The sequence below is a fragment of the Colobus angolensis genome, unplaced genomic scaffold (assembly GCF_000951035.1).
Source record: "Colobus angolensis palliatus isolate OR3802 unplaced genomic scaffold, Cang.pa_1.0 Scaffold11, whole genome shotgun sequence".
Lineage (NCBI taxonomy): Eukaryota > Metazoa > Chordata > Mammalia > Primates > Cercopithecidae > Colobus > Colobus angolensis.
In genome coordinates this window covers 72,197-92,259 of record NW_012112030.1, presented here as the reverse complement: position 1 = coordinate 92,259, position 20,063 = coordinate 72,197, and the positions used below count along the sequence as shown (strand labels likewise).

The following is a 20,063-nucleotide window of genomic DNA, read 5'->3' as shown; positions in this document are numbered from 1 at the left end:
GGCTGGAGTTCAATGACACGATCTCAGCTCACTGCAACCTCTGCCTCCCGGGTTCAAGTGATTCTCCTGCCTCAGCCTCCCGAGTAGCTGGGATTACAGGCGTTCGCCACCACACCTGGCTAATTTTTGTATTTTTAGTAGAGATGGGGTTTCTCCATGTTACCCAGGCTGGTCTCGAACTCCTGACTTCGTGATCCGCCCACCTCCGCCTCCCAAAGTGCTGGGATTACAGGTGGACCACTCTATTCTTCTTAACAAGCCTGAGCCTAACCTGACCTGGGAGTTTTGTCAGAGCCTAAGTGACCTGGGAGGAGAGAGATATCCAACTCCAGTCACCTTTAGTCATCCTGTCCCACCTATGGGGTAAAATAAAATTGAATTTGAAAAGGCAAAAAACACAGTTTGAAGTGAGAAGGCAAACATTAACACCAGACTGAGGTATGGCAAGGATGCTGGAGTTTTCAGACTAGGAATTTAAAATAACCACGATTAATATGGTAATTTCACCAGTGATCAAAGTAGACAGCATGCAAAAATAGATGACTAATATATAAGCAGAGATATCTAAATGATTGTTAGGATAAGGTGATGACCCTTAAGCTTCTCATGTGTTGAACCAGAAATTACACATCCAATCTATTTTGGAAAACAAAATTTTGTTGGAATACATAAATGAATGAGTAGTTGTGACAGAGTCCTTATAACCCACAAAGCCAAAAATGTTTACTATCTGGTCTGCCACAGAAAACGCTTGCTCACCCCTGGGCTCCATTAGATAAAAAGGCAAGGCTCAACTATATTCTGCTTACAATAGACTTTTTAAAAATTTTATCTTCTCTTTCCAACTTTTATTTTAGGTTCAAGGGTCCACGTGCAGGTTTGTTATATGGGTAAATTGCATGTCACAGGGGTTTGGTGTGCAGATTATTTTGTCACCTAGGTAATAAGCCTGGTACCCAATAGGTAGTTCTTTGATCCTCACCAAGAGACTCATCTTAAATATAAGACACAAGTGTGTCAAAAGTAAAAGATTTGTAAAAGAAATACCAAGAAAAAAAAAACAAACCTACTAAGGATAAGAAAATTGGTGTGGTTATATTAATATCAGACAAGAAAGACTTCAAACAAGTAGTATTATCAGAGATAAAGAAGTAATTTTTGTAATAATAAAAACACCAATTAGTCAATAGGACATAAAAATTCTAAATGTATACATACCTTGATAACCTTCAGGCCGCATTTGACAATTTACTTAAGAGTCTTTTTTTGTTCTTTTTCAGACGGAATCTCCCTCTGTCACCCAGGCTGGAGTGCAATGGCACAATTGGCTCACTGCAACCTCTGCCTCCCAGGTTCAAGTGATTATTCTGCCTCAGCCTCCCTAGTACCTGGGACTACAGGTGCGCACCATCATGCCCAGCTAATTTTTGTATTCTTAGTAGAGACGGGGTTTCACCATGTTGGCCAGGCTGGTCTTGAACTCCTGACCTCATGATCCACCCTCCTTGGCCTCCCAAAGTGCTGGGATTACAGGCGTGAGCCAACACGCTCGCCCAACAGTCTTTCAAAATAACCCACCTGGGGAAGGTCTTATGGTGACATTCTGTCCTTGAATAAAGAATCTTACCATGAGTTCTGCAAATTATTGATGCAATGATTGATGCATAACCTACTGGCATTGAAAAGGATGCTGATTTATTGCCGAATCATGAAGTTTTACTGATGGTCTTGCATGTGGACATTTTAGGCTGTATGTTGTAATGTGTATTCAATGATTATAACCTTTGCACTGAACCCTCTAATGAAAAAGGACAAGTTTGTTAGAAGGAGTCCCCCTCCCTGCTCCTGAATTTTTCTATAAAAGCCTTCCGATTTGTAACAGACTCCAGAACACGAGCAACTTTATTGGTGTGTTTTCCCAAGTCAATCCTTACATTTGGCTTCCAATAAACCTTTATCAAATTATTTCTGCTGGCTAGGCACAGTGGCTCATGCCTATAATCCCAGAACTTTGGAAGGCTGGGGCAGGAAGATTGCTCGAGCCCACGGGTTTGAGATCAGCCTGGGCGACAGAGTGAGACCCCATCTCTATTAAAAATAAAAAAAAAAATAATATCTGCCTCAACAGCCCTCATTTCAGTCAACAGCCACATAACAGAGCATCGAAATACATGAAGCAAAAACTGACAGAACTAAAGTTAAATATACGTATCTACAACTGTGGAGAGAATAATAGACAAAAAAATAGAACAAAAAGTTAGTAATTGCCGCGTAACAAATCATCACACAGTTGGTGGCTTAAAATAACAGTTTTGAATGTCAGAAGTCTGGGCTGTCTCAGGTGGGTTCTCTGCTGAATGTTTATGGAGGCCAAAATCAAGGTGTCAGCTGGCCTGGGGTTTTATCTGTAGTATCTGGGGAAGAATTTGTTTACAAGGTCATTCAGGTTGTTGGCAGAATGCAGTTCCCTGCGGTTGTAGAACTGAGGTCCCCAGTTCCTTGCTGGTTGTCAGCCAGGGCTGCTGTCAGCTCCTAGAAGCTACCTGCATTCCTTGCCACCTGGCCCCCTCCCTCATCAAAGTCTGCAACAGTACATTACATCCTCCTCGTGCTCAGGGTCCCTCTGACTTCCTCTTCAGCTACTAGTCAGAGAAAACTATTTGCTTTTAAAGGGCTCATATGAATGTAGCAAGTCTACTCAGACAATCTATTTATCTTAAGGTCAACTTAGTAAACTTAATTGTATCTGCAAAATCCTGTTTCGCCATATAACGTAATATAATCATGAGAGTAGTATCAAGGAGTGGGGATCATAAGGCCCATCTTAGAATTCTGTCTACCACAGTGATGATATAGAAGATCTGAACAACATAATCAACATGGCTTAACTGGTGTTTCCAGAACGATCATTCATAAAGTTAAGCATAGACCTACACTATGATCCGGCTATTCCTCTCCTAAACAATAAAGACTTTTATATGAATATTAATAAGATTGCAGAATTAACAAAATAGAAGATTCTAATGATACAGTTAAAGCATGTGTCTTTTCAGAATGAGAAAAATAAAGGCAATGAGAAACTCCAGAAAAAAAAAAAATTCCTTTTCTGAAATCACTGAAGAAATGTGAGAGAGCCAGAGAGGCTGCTAAATAAATGAAACGATTTCCTGGTATTTGCTTTCTCTTTCTCCTTCCTTGGAACCCTGAGCTCTTAGCTATAGACTTTGGACCAGGGATAGCCCAGATAGGAAAGGACCAGTTTCATCCAGTGCTGGGATGGTGCCCATCATTAGGGCAGGGAGAGGGATTGTGAGAGGAGCATCCACAGATGACAAGGTGCTCTGTGCATGTGCGGTGGTGGTGGTGGTGGGGGTAGTGGTGGAGTGAGTGAAGACTGCTATTTCTATGAAGGGCTGGAGGCAGCCTGGGCTGTGGATGCTTCTGCAGCAGCTGTTGCTATTGCTGTGACTTCTGTTAGACATTCCTAATGTTGCCACAATGAGCTTATTTGGGAGGCAGGGAGAGAAATGTGTTCAAAAACTTATTTTGAGGTTTTGTCATACTTCTATCTCTCTGGGAATAGACTCCCATCCATCCCTCTGGGGCTTTAACATATACATTTTCTCACACCTTTTCAGGACGATAGCCAAAGTAAGAAACAGCTCATCAGGCATATTTGTTAGGCGTGTGTATATATGTACATAGTTGGTATCTTGGCTTGATTGTGAATGCAGATGATTTATTCAGACAAGTGATGGCATGACCCTCCAAACTGGTGGAGTGGCTGTACTAAAGGTTCTGTGCTTCAGGGCTGAGGCGGATCCTGGGAAAGAGCCTGACCCTCCTTCCCAGTGTTCCTTCTCCCACCCCAGCACAGTTGCAGATGAAGCCTTTCTGGCCATCCTTCCCTTTCCTGGGCAGTTTGCCATTAGGAAACTCGGCTGCCAGTAACTAAGACTAGTTCTACCTTTCCAAGGAGCTTGGCTTTTTATGCCTAGTGCTCTAAGCCAGTGGTTTTTCCCACCATGCTCTGAGAAGCTCTAAGGACTCCATACAGATGCAGTGGGAATGATGTAACGGTCAGAAGGGGAACAAGGAGTCAGCAGAGCACTAAGGCTTCTATGCTCTGTACTGTTTCCTGCATCTACCAGAGTATCCTGCTCTTATTTGTTTCATACATAAGCTACCAGAAAAGGAAGATTTCAACTGAAGAAAGTGTTAGACTGCTAAAAAATAAAAATAAAAAGAAAGGAAGGGAGGAAGGGAGGGAGGGAGGGAGGAAGGAAGGAAGGAAGGAAGGAAGGAAGGAAGGAAGGAAGGAAGGAAGGAAGGAAGGAAGGAAGATTAAATCAATACTTTCTAACGTTTGAAATGTTTATTAACTAATATGCTACACGGGGAAAAAATCCCTTATTGTCATTTAAATTTGCATTTCTTTGGTCACTAATTAGGTTTGCCTTTTTCATAGGTGTATTAGTCAAATACCTTTCTGCTTTTTGAATATTTCCATGTTCCACAGGCTATTTCTTAAAGTCAACCCTCAAAGTTTTGATTTTATCTTCTTCCCCTTATAAATCTGCTTCTTTTCCAATGTTTCACGTCTTGGTCAATGGTACCACCAGCCAGCAAGGTTCCCAAGCCAAGAACTTTGGAAGCATCTGTGATTCTTCATCTTCCACATCCACTTTATCACCAGAAGCACGCATTCAACTTTCTAAATATCCCTCAAACTGATCCATGTCTTTCTATCCACTATTCTGAGCTATCATCAGGTCTTGCTTGAATGACTTCCCCAAATCCAGCCGGTCTCCCGCCTCCAGCTCTGCCCCCTTCTGACTCCCTTTACATGGTACAATCAGAGAGATCTTTCTAAAACACAAATCTGCTATCACTGTTTTGCTTCAAGCCCTTTAGTGGCTACTATTTCCAGCTGGATGAGGTCCAAGCCTCTTAACACGCTGTACGTGTACATGCCTGACCCCTGCTACTTTTGACCAGCCAAGTTTCTTTACAGTACAATGTCTTTGTTCCCCCTCCTAGAACATCCTTCCCCTTTTCTCTCACTTCATGGTGTGCCAAACTCCTATCCTGTGAGATCCAGCTTACACATCAGCTTCCCTGTGATGCTTTTCCTAACTCCCTATTCAGCCAGTGAAGTGCTCCCTGCATTCCCATGTGGCTTGTATCTCTGTAAAAGCTCGACAGAGCTGTTCTAATTTATCTGTTAACGTACATGTCTTCCCCACTAGACTTTTGCTCCTTAAAGATAAAGCATCTCCTTCATCTCTGCTTTGCACAACCTAGCATAGAGTTCAACACATAGCAGTGTCTTAATAAATGCTGAATAAAAGAATTAATAAATAAATGAAACAATACAGTGAACTGTTGATTCTCCAAAATGTTTTCGTGAAGACAATGTGTTCTTCCTCTCTGAGCCCAATTCTGTCACTTCTCATTTCATCCAATATCTTGATCCATGAGTACCAAGGTAGATTTTTGGTGTGCTTCACTGGACATTAAAAAGACTATAAAGCAGGCCGGGCGCGGTGGCTCAAGCCTGTAATCTCAGCACTTTGGGAGGCTGAGGCGGACGGATCACGAGGTCAGGAGATCGAGACCATCCTGGCTAACACGGTGAAACCCCGTCTCTACTAAAAAATAAAAAAAAAATTAGCCAGGCGAGGTGGCGGCGCCTGTAGTCCCAGCTACTTGGGAGGCTGAGACAGGAGAATGGCGTGAACCCGGGAGGCGGAGCTTGCAGTGAGCTGAGATCCGGCCACAGCACTCCAGCCTGGGCAGCAGAGCGAGACTCCGTCTCAAAAAAAAAAAAAAAAAGAAAAAAAGACTATAAAGCTACAATAATTAAAATAGAATTCAACTTGACACAAAGTAATCAGTGAAACTCTACTGAGTTCCAAACCAGACCCAAATAGTGATAAAATTAGGTACATAATAATAGCCAACACATATGTGGCATTTAATCATGTTTCAGGCATGCTTCAAAGTGCTCTAGATACATTAATTCATTCAATTCTCACAACCATCGTGTAGACACTATTTAATAGTAGACACTATTAAAACCATTTTACAGATGAGCAAACTGAGGCACAGAGGGGTTCAAAAAAACTTGCCCAAGATCACCAAGCCAGCAGTTGTTGAAATTAGGATTTAAAACCAGGCAGGCTGATTCCAGAATTCATGCATTTAACCTTTATCCTGTGATGTAGATGGTATAACACATTATTGACTAAAGAAAAGGTTACTTAGTAAGCAACAGAAAAAGGACAGGAAGTCCCACATACTCATAGATTCACTACATACTCTGTTCTGAAATAAAATTCAGATGTTTTAGAGTTAAACATTAAAAAAGTAAGAAAATATGAGTAAGTATTAACTTGATACTAGAAGAGAAGAATACTGGAAGAATCTACAAATGAAAATCTTTGACAGATAAATCTTTAATACATTTCAATAGATAAAAGTGTAAACTTCTATATATTAAAAATCAAGTAATCACCCAAAAAAAAAGTGTAACAAAAGCGTGCTATTGTAAAATATATATTAGTATTTGGTCTTTGGATTTATTTCCTGGCATATAACTCCTAAAATCCTTAAAAAGCAATTTTTTTTTTTTTGGACAGGTTCTGGCTCTGTCTTGCAGGTTGGAGTACAGTGTCATGATCTCGGCTCACTGCAACCTCCACCTCCTGGGCTCCAGAGATCCTCACACCTCAGCCTCCCAAGTAGCTGGGACTACAGGCGCACAACAGCATGCCCGGGTAATTTTTAGTAGGGATGGAGTTTTGCCATGTTGCCCATGCTGGTCTTAAACTCCTGAGCTCGAGCAAACTGCCTACCTTGATCTCCTACAGTGCTAGGATTGCAGGGATGAGCCACTGCGCCTGGCCCAAAGCGACGTCTTTTTGCGTGCTCATGAGTTGACTCACGGTTGGCAGCCCCTGGGTGGCTTCGGGATGGGGGCTGGTCACTGAAAACACCAAGCAGGATTAGAGGGTTAGAGTTTGAGCCCCATGCCCTGATCACTAGGGGCTTAAGGTTAAATTGATAACTAAAGGCCAGTGACTTCATCAATCATTCCTATATAATGAAGTCTCTATAGAAACACAAAAGGACTTGGTTCAGAGAATTCTCTGGTGTTAACCAAAATGTATGAAAGACAGGTCTCAATCCATTTGGAAGTTTATTTTGCCAAGGGTAAGGACATGCCAGGAAAAAAGGAACACAAATCCATAGGAACAATCTGTGGTCCATGCCTTTTTCCAAAGACAATTTTGAAGCTTTCAGTATTTAAAGGTATGGTCACATTACTGAATCCACATGTTGTAAGAGAAACGGAACAGGTAGGGGAACAGTCAATTATCTATTTGTCTCATATTCAGTAAATCGGCACTTAAGGTGAACACAGAGTAGCTACCTGTGGAGATATTTAACATTTTATCTGTAGCTATCTGCTTAGGAACAAAAGGAAAGGCAGTTTTTTGCACAATCAGGTTTTAGCTTAGTTTTTTCCTTTTTGCATAGTGAATTGGGGTCCTGAGATTTTATTTTCTTTTCATATTGGATTGCTGAACATGGGGAGGTTCCTGGAAGCCGGCACATTCAGAGAGAGCATGGACGCTCCGCATCCCTTCCCCCATACCTCACCCTATGCATCTCCATCTGTATCCTTTGTAATATCTTTTATAATAAACTGGTCAAAGTTTCCCTGGGTTCTTTGAGCTGCTCTAGCAAATTAAACGAAAAGGTCGTGGGATCCCTGATTTGCAGCTAAAAGGTCAGAGGCACAGGTAGAAAAACTTAAGGCTTGGGATGGACATTGGAAGTGAGGAGCAGTCTTATGGGACTGAGTCCTCAATCTGTGGGATCTTATGCTATCTCAGGTGGATAGTGTCAGAATTAAACTGAAGACACCCAGCTGGTGTCCACTGCAGAATGTCCCCAACCCCGACACACACACACACACACACACACACACAGAGATGTAATCACAGAGGTCTTATGCGTTGACTGTTGTAGTGTGAGAGCAGTCAAGGTTTTTCCACATTCAACGGGGTATAGGATTAATAACGTTGCTGTGTAAAATGTCACATGCCAGTTAAAGAAAGATGATCATCTCAATAAGAAAATATGCAAATAATCTTCATGAGAAGTATAATGACCAATAAACATAAGTCATGATCAAAGCAAGCCACATTGAATAAAAAATAAAATGTCCTTTACACCCTATTAAATAGAAAAACATTTAAAGGAATATATTTAGTAGCAGCAATGATGGGCTGCAATTGACAGGTATATACATTATCCAGTCTTTCTTGAGGCCAGTTTCTCAGCGGTTAACTAGAACCTTAAAGATGTTAACTCCCTTTAGCCCAGTAATTCCATTTCCTGAAGAAATAATCACAAATCTGGGCAAAGTGTACAGCATGTCCTTTGCAGAATTACTTATAGTGTTGATGAGAAAACACTGTTTGTCATCCCATGCTGGATCCTCATCTCCAAACTGGGCAAATGTAATTTGAAGATTTGTATCATGCAAATTTACCTGCTTTCCTGGAACAAATATTTATCCAGGAGTGGGAATAATTTATACCACTTATGTTCAGGTCCTGGGGACCTTGATGCCGTACAGATGGTCCTCAACTTACTATATGATTTGACTCACAGTTGTTCACACTTTACAATGGTGCAAAAGCAACACACATTCAGTAGAAGCTGTACTTTGAGTACCCATGCAACCATTCTGAGGTTCACTTTCAGTACAGTATTCAATGAATTACATGAGATGTTTAACACCGTATGATAAAACAGGCTTTGTGTTCGATAATTTTGCCCAACAGTAAGCTAATGTAAGTGTCCTGAGCATGTTTAAGGTAGGCTAGGCCAAGCAATTATGTTCAGTAGGCTAAGTATATTAAATGCATTTTCAACTACAGTATTTTCCATTTCGGATGGATTTATGGGGACATAATCCCAGTATGTCAGGGGATCATCTGTATTAATTTTGCCATTTTCTTCAAAAGCAAAGGAACTAAGTGGCCTCATGCAGAAAAGACTTGAGGTGGCCATGCCAAGACCCTGGAGCCCTGAGAGTTTCTGGATTATTCTCCAGCATCCTCAGCCTATCTCCTACTTATATCCCGTTTCAAGGGCTCTTCTTTCCCCTTGGACTCAGCATTGATGGTCCTCAAATCTGTGCCTTCAGAACTGACTTTAGCCACAATGCCAGCTGCGATCTTTGAAACCGCCCTTCTGATTTCCCAGAATCACGGGTCCACATACCTAAAATGAACATCATTATTCCTATTGAACTAAATTCCCGTTCTGACCCTCATTCCAACCCTGGCCCTGCTCAGAAGGTTTTACTTTATTATGAGAGAATCATTTCGCATTTTTAAATAAGGAAATAAAAATTCAAGCTTTTCCGTTAAGGTGAAAATTCAGACAATGATGAGATTCAGAATGAGTAGAGATCAAAGGTAAAGACACCAATTAGGAGGTCTTCTTTGGAGTAGAGTCAATTTCTTAATTAGCTTGGAACTCCCAACACCTAGCACAACATCTAAAACGTCATGAGAGTTCACCAAAGTGAATCAAATAGAAAATTCTGCAATAATCAATGAAGGCAATCGAACCGGCATCGCAGAAAGATTTGTTTTATCAGTGATTAGCATGTAATATAGTCTGCTTTTTTGTTTTATTTCAGAGCATATAATTATGAGCACCACAAGACATACTGGTTTAGAGCTCTAGACTTTCATGTTTTGCCACATATCAGCTATGCAACTGTAGGTAAATCTTGCTCTTATTGCCCAGGCTGGAATGTAATAGCGCAATCTCAGCTCACTGCAACCTCCACCTCCCAGGTTCAAGTGATTCTTCTGCCTCAGCCTTCCCAAGTAGCTGGGATTATAGGCATGCGCCACCAAGCCTGGCTAATTTTGTATTTTTAGTAGAGAGGGGTTTCTCCGTGTGGGTCAGGCTGGTCTCAGACTCCCGACCTCAGGTGATCCGCCCACCTCAACCTCCCAAAGTGCTGGGATTACAGGCGCGAGCCACCGCACCCAGCCTCATGGTTTTGTTTTTATTTTGGTTTACAACCATTAGATTCAGCCTTTCCTAGAAAAAGAATCTAAGTATTAGGCTTCAAAACCTAGTAATCACTGATAAAAGTCATTTGGATGAGAAAGGAAAAGAAACTTTGATCTGAGGAATGTGAGCCTCCTCTAAATTACCTGGCTCAGACAGCCCTTGAAATGAGACAACAGTCATGTCCCACTCACCCACCTTGAGCTAAGTAATCACCTCTTGAAGCTGCCTGCTGTATGGACTCTAGACTGACTAACACAAGTAGCTATCAATTAATCTAACAGTGCCACATGCTGAACACCATAGCTCATACCCTGCAATTCAACAATGCATAGCCAATCACTAACCAATGTTACTTCTATAAACCAATGAGAATTCCTGACAAACAACTTTGCATCAGCTCACTCCTGGTTCCCCTTTCTGCCTTTAAAAACCTGCTTGGAGAAAAAAGCCAAATGGAGCACACACCCAAGGTTACTTGGAGAACATGGCAGGTTATGGAAGCTTCTTTGTAAATCCACCCATCCCATTCTGTTAAAGGATCTCCCAACTCGCATTTCTTATGACCTCACATGTCTCGGATGTGGACTGGCTCTAGGCAAAATTGTAAAGCAAGCCCTTTAGATTCCTCCTCCACCTCTCACTGCTCCCAGCAAAACTGCACTGGACAGTAAATCTGGGTCTGGTCCTGCTGTTGCCATTTACTCTCTGACACTTGGCATATTTGTGGCTGTCCCGTAAAATGGCATGACAATACCTACCTCACAAGGCTGTGGTGAGAACGAGAAAATATATGAGGAGTATTTGGTCAACTTCAGGTCAGCATACAGCACTTGCTTAGATCCAGATGTCCCCTGTTTCCCTGACCCAACAAGGTGGCCAATGGAACAGATCCCACCACAGGTGAGTTTTCTTAGGCACACTTTTTTTTTTTTTCAATTAGTTGCCAGTATTGAAACATAAAGAAGTTTCACATATTGGCAAAAATGAGATTTTCAGCTTCCCTTGAAAAACTGGAGATCTGGCAACACTGGTCAGCGCCCTCCCCTGGTAACAATCACCTGGAGTGGGCAGCTCCGGCTGCCTAGTTCGCCACTGTCCCTTTGGTTAAAGGATAATTTTGAAATGAAGGTAAAAACTGCAGCTCTCAAACAGATGCAAAAGAAGAGCACATGCCAGAAATTTTATTTAATCTTTTAGTGAGGACTGTCCAAGGAGAATCCAAAGATCAAAATTACTGAAATAAATGTGCTAATAGAAGCAAAACTGGGGAAGGAGGTTGGCTGAATCTACGTTAAGACACAATTTACACATCTATAGACAAGAATTACTTTGCTCTGCTATCAGTTACCTACAGCTTACAGAGTTGTAAGATAGCTCCCATAGAATCAAAATCACATAGCCAGGAAGGACGTGTCTTCATCCAGAGTCTAGATTCCAGACAATGCATAGTTTTCCACTAAGTACAACAGGATCTCCCCCTACACTTCCATTTCCAAGTCCTATTTATGGACTGTCTAGCCCCAGAAAAGATGTGTTTTTCCCCAATCAGATGCTATAAAGCTGTTACTTCTCTTGTTTTTTATTCAGTGTATTCCGTTATAAAATGTCGAGGTGAGACTAATCTCAATTCCCTTATGATTCCTTAATTCGAATTTCTTACTACTTCTTCCACCCAATTCCCCCTGCACCCCCTACATCCATAAATCAATCCTCATTATTTGGCCATTCAGGTCCTTATCAGTGAGGTATAGCTAGGTTTAATTTGTGCTAAAGTGTTAATGAGCAATGTTTTATTAATGATACTTTATCCTCAACATCTACTTCTACAGCTTCAGTTACCATCTCAAACCATCACTTTCCTGAATGTAGAACCAGATTCAGCTTTAAACACCTGCTGTCAAGAAGGCCCAGACATCTGTCAGCAAAGACCCTTGACTTGTAAGACTGCCCTTCTCAACTCTGGCCCAGTCTTGGAGAGAGGATAACCACTGCTGGTAAACTGAGGGTGGAGATAAATGAAAATACAGAAAAGTAGCCTGCCACATGGTCTTCTTGGACCCCAGCTGTGGGGCAGAGAGGAAATTTAAGGCTTTAATTATAACACAACACTGGGCATCCTAATTATCAAACTGAGCCTACTATAACTTGAGATTTTATTATAGAATTAAAATTATTACCTGAACAAGACCGGAACAATTTGGGGTCTGATGGAGTTTTCATCTAGGTGTAAAGAAAGACTCACCACCTCATTCACTCATTTATTCAACAGATGCCTGGCACTGTTTTAGGTGCTGTGGACACAGCAGTGATTATGACAGATAAAAACTCCTGCTTCAAGTGCTTTGTTTTTTTTAAAGAGATGGAGTTTCGCTATGTTGCCCAGGCTGGTCTCAAACTCCTGGGCTCAAGTGATCCTCCCACCTCAGCCTCCCAAAGTGCTGGGATTACAGGTGTGTGCCACGGTGCCCGGCCTAGTACAGAGATTTTAAAGGAAAGCCTAGTGACTAAAAATAAAGCTCTGGCCAGGCATGGTGGTTCACACCAAGCAGTCGTTAGTGCCATGCTTGTACAGCCTGCAGAACAGTGAGCCAAATAAACCCCTTTTCTTTATTAATTACCCAGCTTCAGGTACTCCTTTATGGCAATATAAAATGGACTCACACACATGCTATCATATACTATGCTATCATATACTATTACCTGTCAGCCCACGCAACCCCACCTATGCTCTGGATTCTGGCCCTTCCCTTCCCTTTAGGGCCAGGCACCAGAAGTTATACCCTCCCTCTCTGCCATCATCACCATCAGCTCCCATTAGGGTACTAAAAGATTTCCCCCATCAAGATGGCCTAAATGCTCCCCTCAGCCTGACTGCACTTCAGGCAGGCTTCTCCCTAACTCGATTAGGCCATTCTTGTATTGCAATAAACAAATATCTGAGTCTAGGTAATTTATAAAGAAAAGAGGTTTAATTGGCTCATGGTTTTGCAGGCTGTACAGGAAGCATTACATAGTCATTTGCTTCTGGGGAGGCTTCTGGAAGCTTCCAGTCATGGCCGTAGGTGAAAGCGGAGCAAGCATCTCACATGGCAGGAGTAGGCGCAAGGGATAGGGAGAGTTGCCTCACACTTTTAAATAACCAGATCTTGCAAGAACTCACTATCTTGAGGATTGTACCAAGAGAATGGTACTAAACCTTTCATGAGAAATCTACCCCATGATCCTATCACCTCCCACTAGGCCCCAACTCCAACACTGGAGATTACATTTCAACATGGGATTTGGGTGTGGACATCCAAACCACATCACTAATATTAGGCCCCTGACTTCCCTTAGAGCATTAGAAAACTTAAAACTATAAATTATTTCTGTTCCCTTTGAGACATACATCTTCCCTCAGCCTCTTGCCAGTTTTACAACCCAGGAATGTCTTTCTCAAGGACCCATGGGAACCATTCTCTGAAATGTAATCACAAAAGGAGACAGCACCCCTTTCTCCCACTTTCTGTGGGATGTGCCTAACTTTGGTGGGCACCTTGCTCCAAGCTGCAGGACTACTTCCTGGCATGAAGATGAGATGTTTACTCTTCCTGTGGATAAAGCCAATCAGCAAACACAGATAACCCATGACCCCCCCTCACCCTGGCCCTTACAGCATCCAGATGGCTTATTGCTCCCAGTACTTTTACACTCTCACCCAGCTCTCAAAAACCCCACCACCCTCTGCTTCCGTGGAGTTGAGTTCAGACTTTCTTCTAGTCTCTTCTCTATTGTAAATAGCCCCTTTCCTTCTCTCACCGAATCTTTTCAAGTTGAAGTCTCTCCTTACTTCATTCTCTCTTGGATTTTCCTTCACAGGAAAGGTTTCTTCAAAGATGCCCTCCATTCCACTACACCTCCCATTCACTCCATGAAGTGTAACAGTGGGACAGTGTAACTCTGGGACTGTCTTCCTCCTGAGCATCCTTAAATCCTTCCTGGAACAAGGCATCAGTTTTGTAGCCAGATAGATTCAGGTTGGAAAACCAATTCAGCTACTTAATAATGGGGCAATTTACCTTCTATAAGTCCCTGTTTCCATCATTTAGGAAATAGGAATCCCTCCCTCTCAGAAATGGCAGCTATTTCATTAAGTCAGGAAACAAATGTATGGACTCAGATGGGCATGATATTCCCTACTTAAATGATAATGGCTCACATTTACTTAGTTCTTATTATGTGCAGGGCTCAGCATTTTACATGCATGATCTCGTTTAATTCCTCATCACAATCCCATCACGTAGTTATTACTATCACCCCCACTTTATACACAAGAAAACTGAGGCTGGCAAACAGAGGTCAAGTGACTTGTCCAATCTCACAATTAAGAAGTAGTAGAACTCCTACCGGAAGCCAAATCTGTACGGAACTCACCTGCTCTGCATCGCCTCCAAGGTAAAGGTTAAACTCACGTGTGCCCCTCCCAACTCACTGATTCTGCCTCCCACTCATAACCACCCACTCACTCATGCCCCACTGCAATTGCTCATGCTGTTCTCTTCACAGCATGAATGACTGCTTCCTCCTCACCCCAGTCCAACACACACATTTCAGCAGGTTAACATCAAGACGCACTTTAAAAATACATTTTCTATAGAGTTTTTCCTGATCCTTCCAGACACCCTTATCTTCTCATAGATCTTTGCATATATTCCCATATATGCTTCCATCATATAACATCATTATTATTATTATTATTATTTTAGACAGAGTCTCACTCTGTCTCCCAGGCTGGAGTGCAGTGGCATGATCTCAGCTCACTGCAACCTCTGCCTCCTGGGTTCCAGCGATTCTCTTGCCTCAGTCTCCCTCCTGGGTCGGGACTACAGGTGGGCACCACAACGCCCGGCTAATGTTTTATATATTTTAGTAGAGATGGGGTTTCTCCATATTGGCCAGGCTGCTCTTGAACTCCTAACCTCATGATGCACCCTCCTCGGCCTCCCAAAGTGCTGGGATTACAGGCAAAAGCCACCACGCCCGGCCCACAGAACTTATTTTTATCATTAGGATGAAGAATGTGAGATGATCTTAAGGCCTAGCAAAGCTGCGGGAAATACACAGGAGGGCCAAGGAAGAACATGAAAGGAATTTAAAGTAGAATCATAAGGTAAATAGATTTGCTGAATCACAAAGGTTTAATGATAAATGTAGGTAAACGAGGAGTGAAAACATGATAATGGGATAGGTCTATAGTCCTGCAGGCTCAAATCAACTGTGAGAATCGGGTAATGTGCAACCTGAATCCCAAGAAGGATGTGGCTTGAAGTCTCTGTGGGGAAAGCCCCTATAAATGGAGACTCAGTCCATCCCTCCTTATGAAAAGAATCACTCTGGATATGAGGGTCCTAGATCCTATGCCCAGCTCCCAGTTCCTGGTCATATGCAATCTCCATACACTGAGAGGGTAATACCCATTAGCTTAGGATGGTAACATTGTTTCCCTAGTCAGTGCTGCGGCTTCAATGTTTGTGTCACTCCAAAATCAATGCTGAATTTAGTCGCTAGTGCAATAGTATCGGCGGGGGTCGGGGAGGGCCTTTAGGAGATGATTAGGTCATGAGAGTTCTGCTTTCATATATGGGACTAGTGCTCTTATAAAAGAGGTTGAAGAGAGTGCCCTAGTCCCTTTTTGCCCTTCTACCCATGTCCACCATGTGAGGACACAGACAGAAGGAACCATCTTTGAAGCAGAAAGAGCAGCCCTCACCAGACACCAAATCTGCTGGTGCCTTGATCTTGAACTTCCCAGTCTCCAAAACTGTGAGAAATATATTTCTACTATTTTCAAATTACCCAATCTAAAGTATTTTGTTAAAACAGGAGGTATGAACCAATCCAGTTAGTAAAGGTCTCCAGGCTCTGAAAGACTTAAAATTAAGTATTGAGAATGTGGAGATTCAAACACTTATTAATATTTTGTGCTAAATTTGGAAATAATCTCTGCATATTGGTATTTAAAGAATGCCGAATTTAAGAATTTAGCATTTTTTAAGTTTTATTTCTGACACACAATAATTGTACATTTACGGGATACAATGTGACGTTTCAATAAATGTATACAGTATATAGTAATCAAATCAGTATAATTAGCATATTCATCACCTCAAGTATTTATCACTTCTTTGTGGTAAAACAATGATTAAAGAGCACTGTGGACACGTAGAGGAATAGGCATACCATGGTATCAGAACACAAAAATGAAGAATTAAACACACATCGCATGACTTTCGAAAACCTACTTATAGTCATCTGAACTTAGAATCTGTTTTACAGATATAAAGGATCTTTGGTATGGGTTTAATATGTGTTGAGTGTTCTAAGAATGCAAGTACCATGTAAATTTCGAGAGGATTCTATTCTATGCTGTTCTGAACTTTACTAGAAGTCATTCACTATTTCAAAAGTTGACATCACAGCAATGCTGCTGATGGCATTTAAATGGAGACTACAACCCACCCCTGCATCAGACCAGTCTGCATTTGTTACCGCATCCGTGGTGACTGCCCACATGGACGCAAGCAACGGACTACTTCCTCATGCCTTCAGTGCTGGTGTGCTCTATATACATCTTACTGTGTACTACTTTCCTTTCACTTCTTGTTTACATAAGGCATTAATTATATTTTGGTTACATATATAGACAGGTTAGAGTAAGTATGACTTCCATATCAGGATAACAGAAGGTGCATTACCAACCATCTGTTACAAAAGGAGGCACTGGGTGTGACAGGAAGGGAAAAGTATCCTGGTTGAATTATAGCTTTAGAAGTATATCGCATCCTGAGTTATGATACAAGTTAGAGATGAGAAATAGCGTTGCTGGAAAATGAAGATAATTACAGTAAAGACAGAAGAAATAAGACCTGGTGTTCAATAGATCAGTAGGGTAACTAGAGTTAATACTAATCTACTGTATATTTCAAAATAACTAGAAGAGAGTAATTCAAATGTTACTAGCATAAAGGTAAAGGTGATGGATATCCCAATTACACTGATTTGATTACATGAATATGTCAAACTACCACATATACCCTAACAATATTTACATCTATTATGTATCAATACAAAAATATTTTTAAAGAACCAAAAAAAGGAAAGAAAGTGTAGATATTCTAAGAGAGGACACTGTGCATTATAGAATTATAGCTCCTTTTCAAATTAAATCCACCCATCTCTGGCCTACTGGCTGGCTCATGGCTAGCAGGGGTGTCATCCAAAATAACAGGTAGTATCTGAAGAAAAAATGTGAAGTTGGGTATGTGTTCCTTTCCCTAGTACGCTGATTCTGACACACTTGCGTACAGGAGAATAAACTGGAATGTTCAACAAAACTAAAATTCCTTCCTGAGACTGTGGTTCAGCAGGTCTGGGGTGGGGGTCAGCAACCCGGATTAATAACAGGAATCACACTGAACTCTGATACAGCTCTTCTGTAGGGCAGTGCTTCTCATACTCTAACGTGCACACACATCTCCTGGAGACCGTGCTAAAACACACATTCTGATTCAACAGGCCTGGGACAGAACAAAATCTAGGATTCTGCCTTTTTTTGTTTTGAGACAGGCTCTCACTCTGTTGCCAAAGGCTGAAGTGCAGTGGCACTATCACAGCTCACTGTAACCTTGAACTCCCACGCTCAAGCAATCCTCATACCTTAACCACCCGAATAACTGAGACTACAGGTGCATGCCACCATGCCCTACTAACTCTTTGAAATTCTTTTATAGGGACAAGGTCTTGCCATATTGCCTAGGCTGGTCACAAACTCCTGGCCTCAAGAGACGGTCCCACCACAGCAACTCAAAAGCGTTGGGATTACAGGTGCAAGCCGCTGTGCCCAGCCCGGATTTGCATTTCTGACAAGCCCCAAGATGATCCCAATGCTGGTGATCTATGGATCACACTTGGAGTAGCTCACTGTTGCCTGTTTTGAGATAAAACGATTCTGATGCAGGCAGAAAGGGCAGGTGGAGAACTTACCTTCAACACTGATACACCTTTCTCTCTGGAAGGAGGAGAGGGGATTACCATCATCAAACAGGGTTTTTACTGACATCCCTGTCCCGAACATAGATCAGGAGGCTGAAGTCCAGTGAAACACAATGACCAACCCTGGGTCACCCAGGACAGTGATCTGTTGGCTTCACCACAAATTGTCAGAGTTTTAAATCGTACTGTACTGGGGGGAATCTGCCAACACTAAACCAACTGTTCATCTGGATCTTGGCTGCAATTTTAAGAACTTCATTAGAAGGTCCTAATTCCTAAGTGCTGGCACTGCTGGCATAGAAGCTGAAGCATCTCCTTTGCATGGGAAGAGAATCTATCTACACTTACATGTCTGAAATAATCCAGATTTGGTACTAAGGGCATGGGGCGGGCCTCAGATAGCTCAGATCCAAGAAGACTGTGGAATTACTGCAAGAGGTTTGAGAATCTATGGACAATGGTTTTCTATGTATGTACTACTAGTTTTAAAAGGCATATGGACACTATTAAAACGAATTTTAAAAACATCTTCAGGGTAAACACATTTGGGTTAGGGGATACTGCACGTTCTCTCATTTAAAGGAGATTAAAAACAATCACATATCACTTGGGGTCTTTACAATCTTCTGACATTAAAAAGGGTCCTTGTCTTCTAGAACGTATGCTAGAAGTGGTGTGTCACAGGAAAATCCAAACTCTCTGGCATTTCAGAGAATAAACAGTATATATGTCATTATGAAATATGTATGTTTAACAAAAATTATGCTTAAGTTCTAAATGACTGCATTTCTCATTTTGTAAATCAAGAAAGAAAATACTACAGAATTCAACCTCAAATGTTTTTAATAGTGGAACTGTGTACAGGATCCTCTAAAGAGACGACCTGGCTGGGTGCTCAAACCACATGGGCTGACCCCAAAGACACCAAAACCAAGAGCTGCTCAGGAGGCACTAAAAGTCGACAGTCTTGGCCGGCTTCACATCCTCGATCTCAGCAGACAGCCAGCGGTAGGTGCGGTGACGGCGCAGCACCTCGATGGCCTTGAGTTCCAGTGGTGTTGCCTGAATGCCAACGTCTTCTAAGCCAGGCAGGTGAGGCAATTTCATGTCTGTGATGTGCATCTTTGAATAAACAAAGGACCGCAGACAATGCTGAAAACTGGCCGAGAACAAAGTGCTATCCTAGCAAGCGTGTAAACATTCAGGCTGGCACGAGTCTAGTATGGAGACTTAATTGCTTTCAAAGAATATGTGGCAATTTTCGATTCATGCAAATCACTATCAAAGTAGAACACAGAAAGAGGGCTTAAGACACCAAAAGGGCAAGATCACCAAGTATCAGATCGAGGTCCCCAGTGGGAGCCACGAGCGCAGGATGTTGGCGGTACATAAGCCATTCTATATACAGATTTCAACAGAAATAAATCTAGGGCAGGGAAGCACAAGTCATCACACTTGCCAGGGAGGCTTCACAGGAGGGTTTAGGAATCAAATCAGGGCTAAAGCAGAGCCAGTCCATTCCTCAGTTCTCACATGCCCCTGTTTTCTGAGCATGGGCGTTCTGACTCAGTTTTAACTTTGAATTTAGGAGATAACACAGCATTTGTTCCTTGTCCATTAAAAAAAAAAAAAAATTAACTTTTTGGCTCCAGCTATGCTCAACCTGGTTGACTAATGCTCACTGTAGAGCTAGAAAACCAAACCCATCTTGTTTATAGGGAAAGACAATGAACTGTCAAGTTTGCAAAGATCCCAGATTATTCCAAACCGCATGAACAGAATCCATTTGCACTTAGAGCAGCATCGATCCCTCATCCTGCCCACCTGAAAGTCTGCAATTCTTTTACCAGAGGGCTGTAAGCCAGTCTGCAAACCAAATCCAAAACCACTCAGGCCACTGTGTCAACACTTTCTCAATTATA

General features: G+C 42.0%; 1 protein-coding gene across 1 annotated transcript in view; it reads right to left on the bottom strand.

Annotated features, from left to right (window-relative positions):
• Positions 1-18,691: 18,691 nt before the first annotated feature.
• Positions 18,692-20,063, bottom strand: part of NDUFA9 (NADH dehydrogenase (ubiquinone) 1 alpha subcomplex, 9, 39kDa) — a 38,836-nt gene continuing 37,464 nt past the window's right edge. The window contains exon 11 of the mRNA XM_011951558.1: positions 18,692-19,263. Within this exon, the coding sequence (XP_011806948.1) occupies positions 19,093-19,263 (171 nt within the window). The 3' untranslated portion in view covers positions 18,692-19,092. The remainder of the gene's footprint in view (positions 19,264-20,063) is intronic.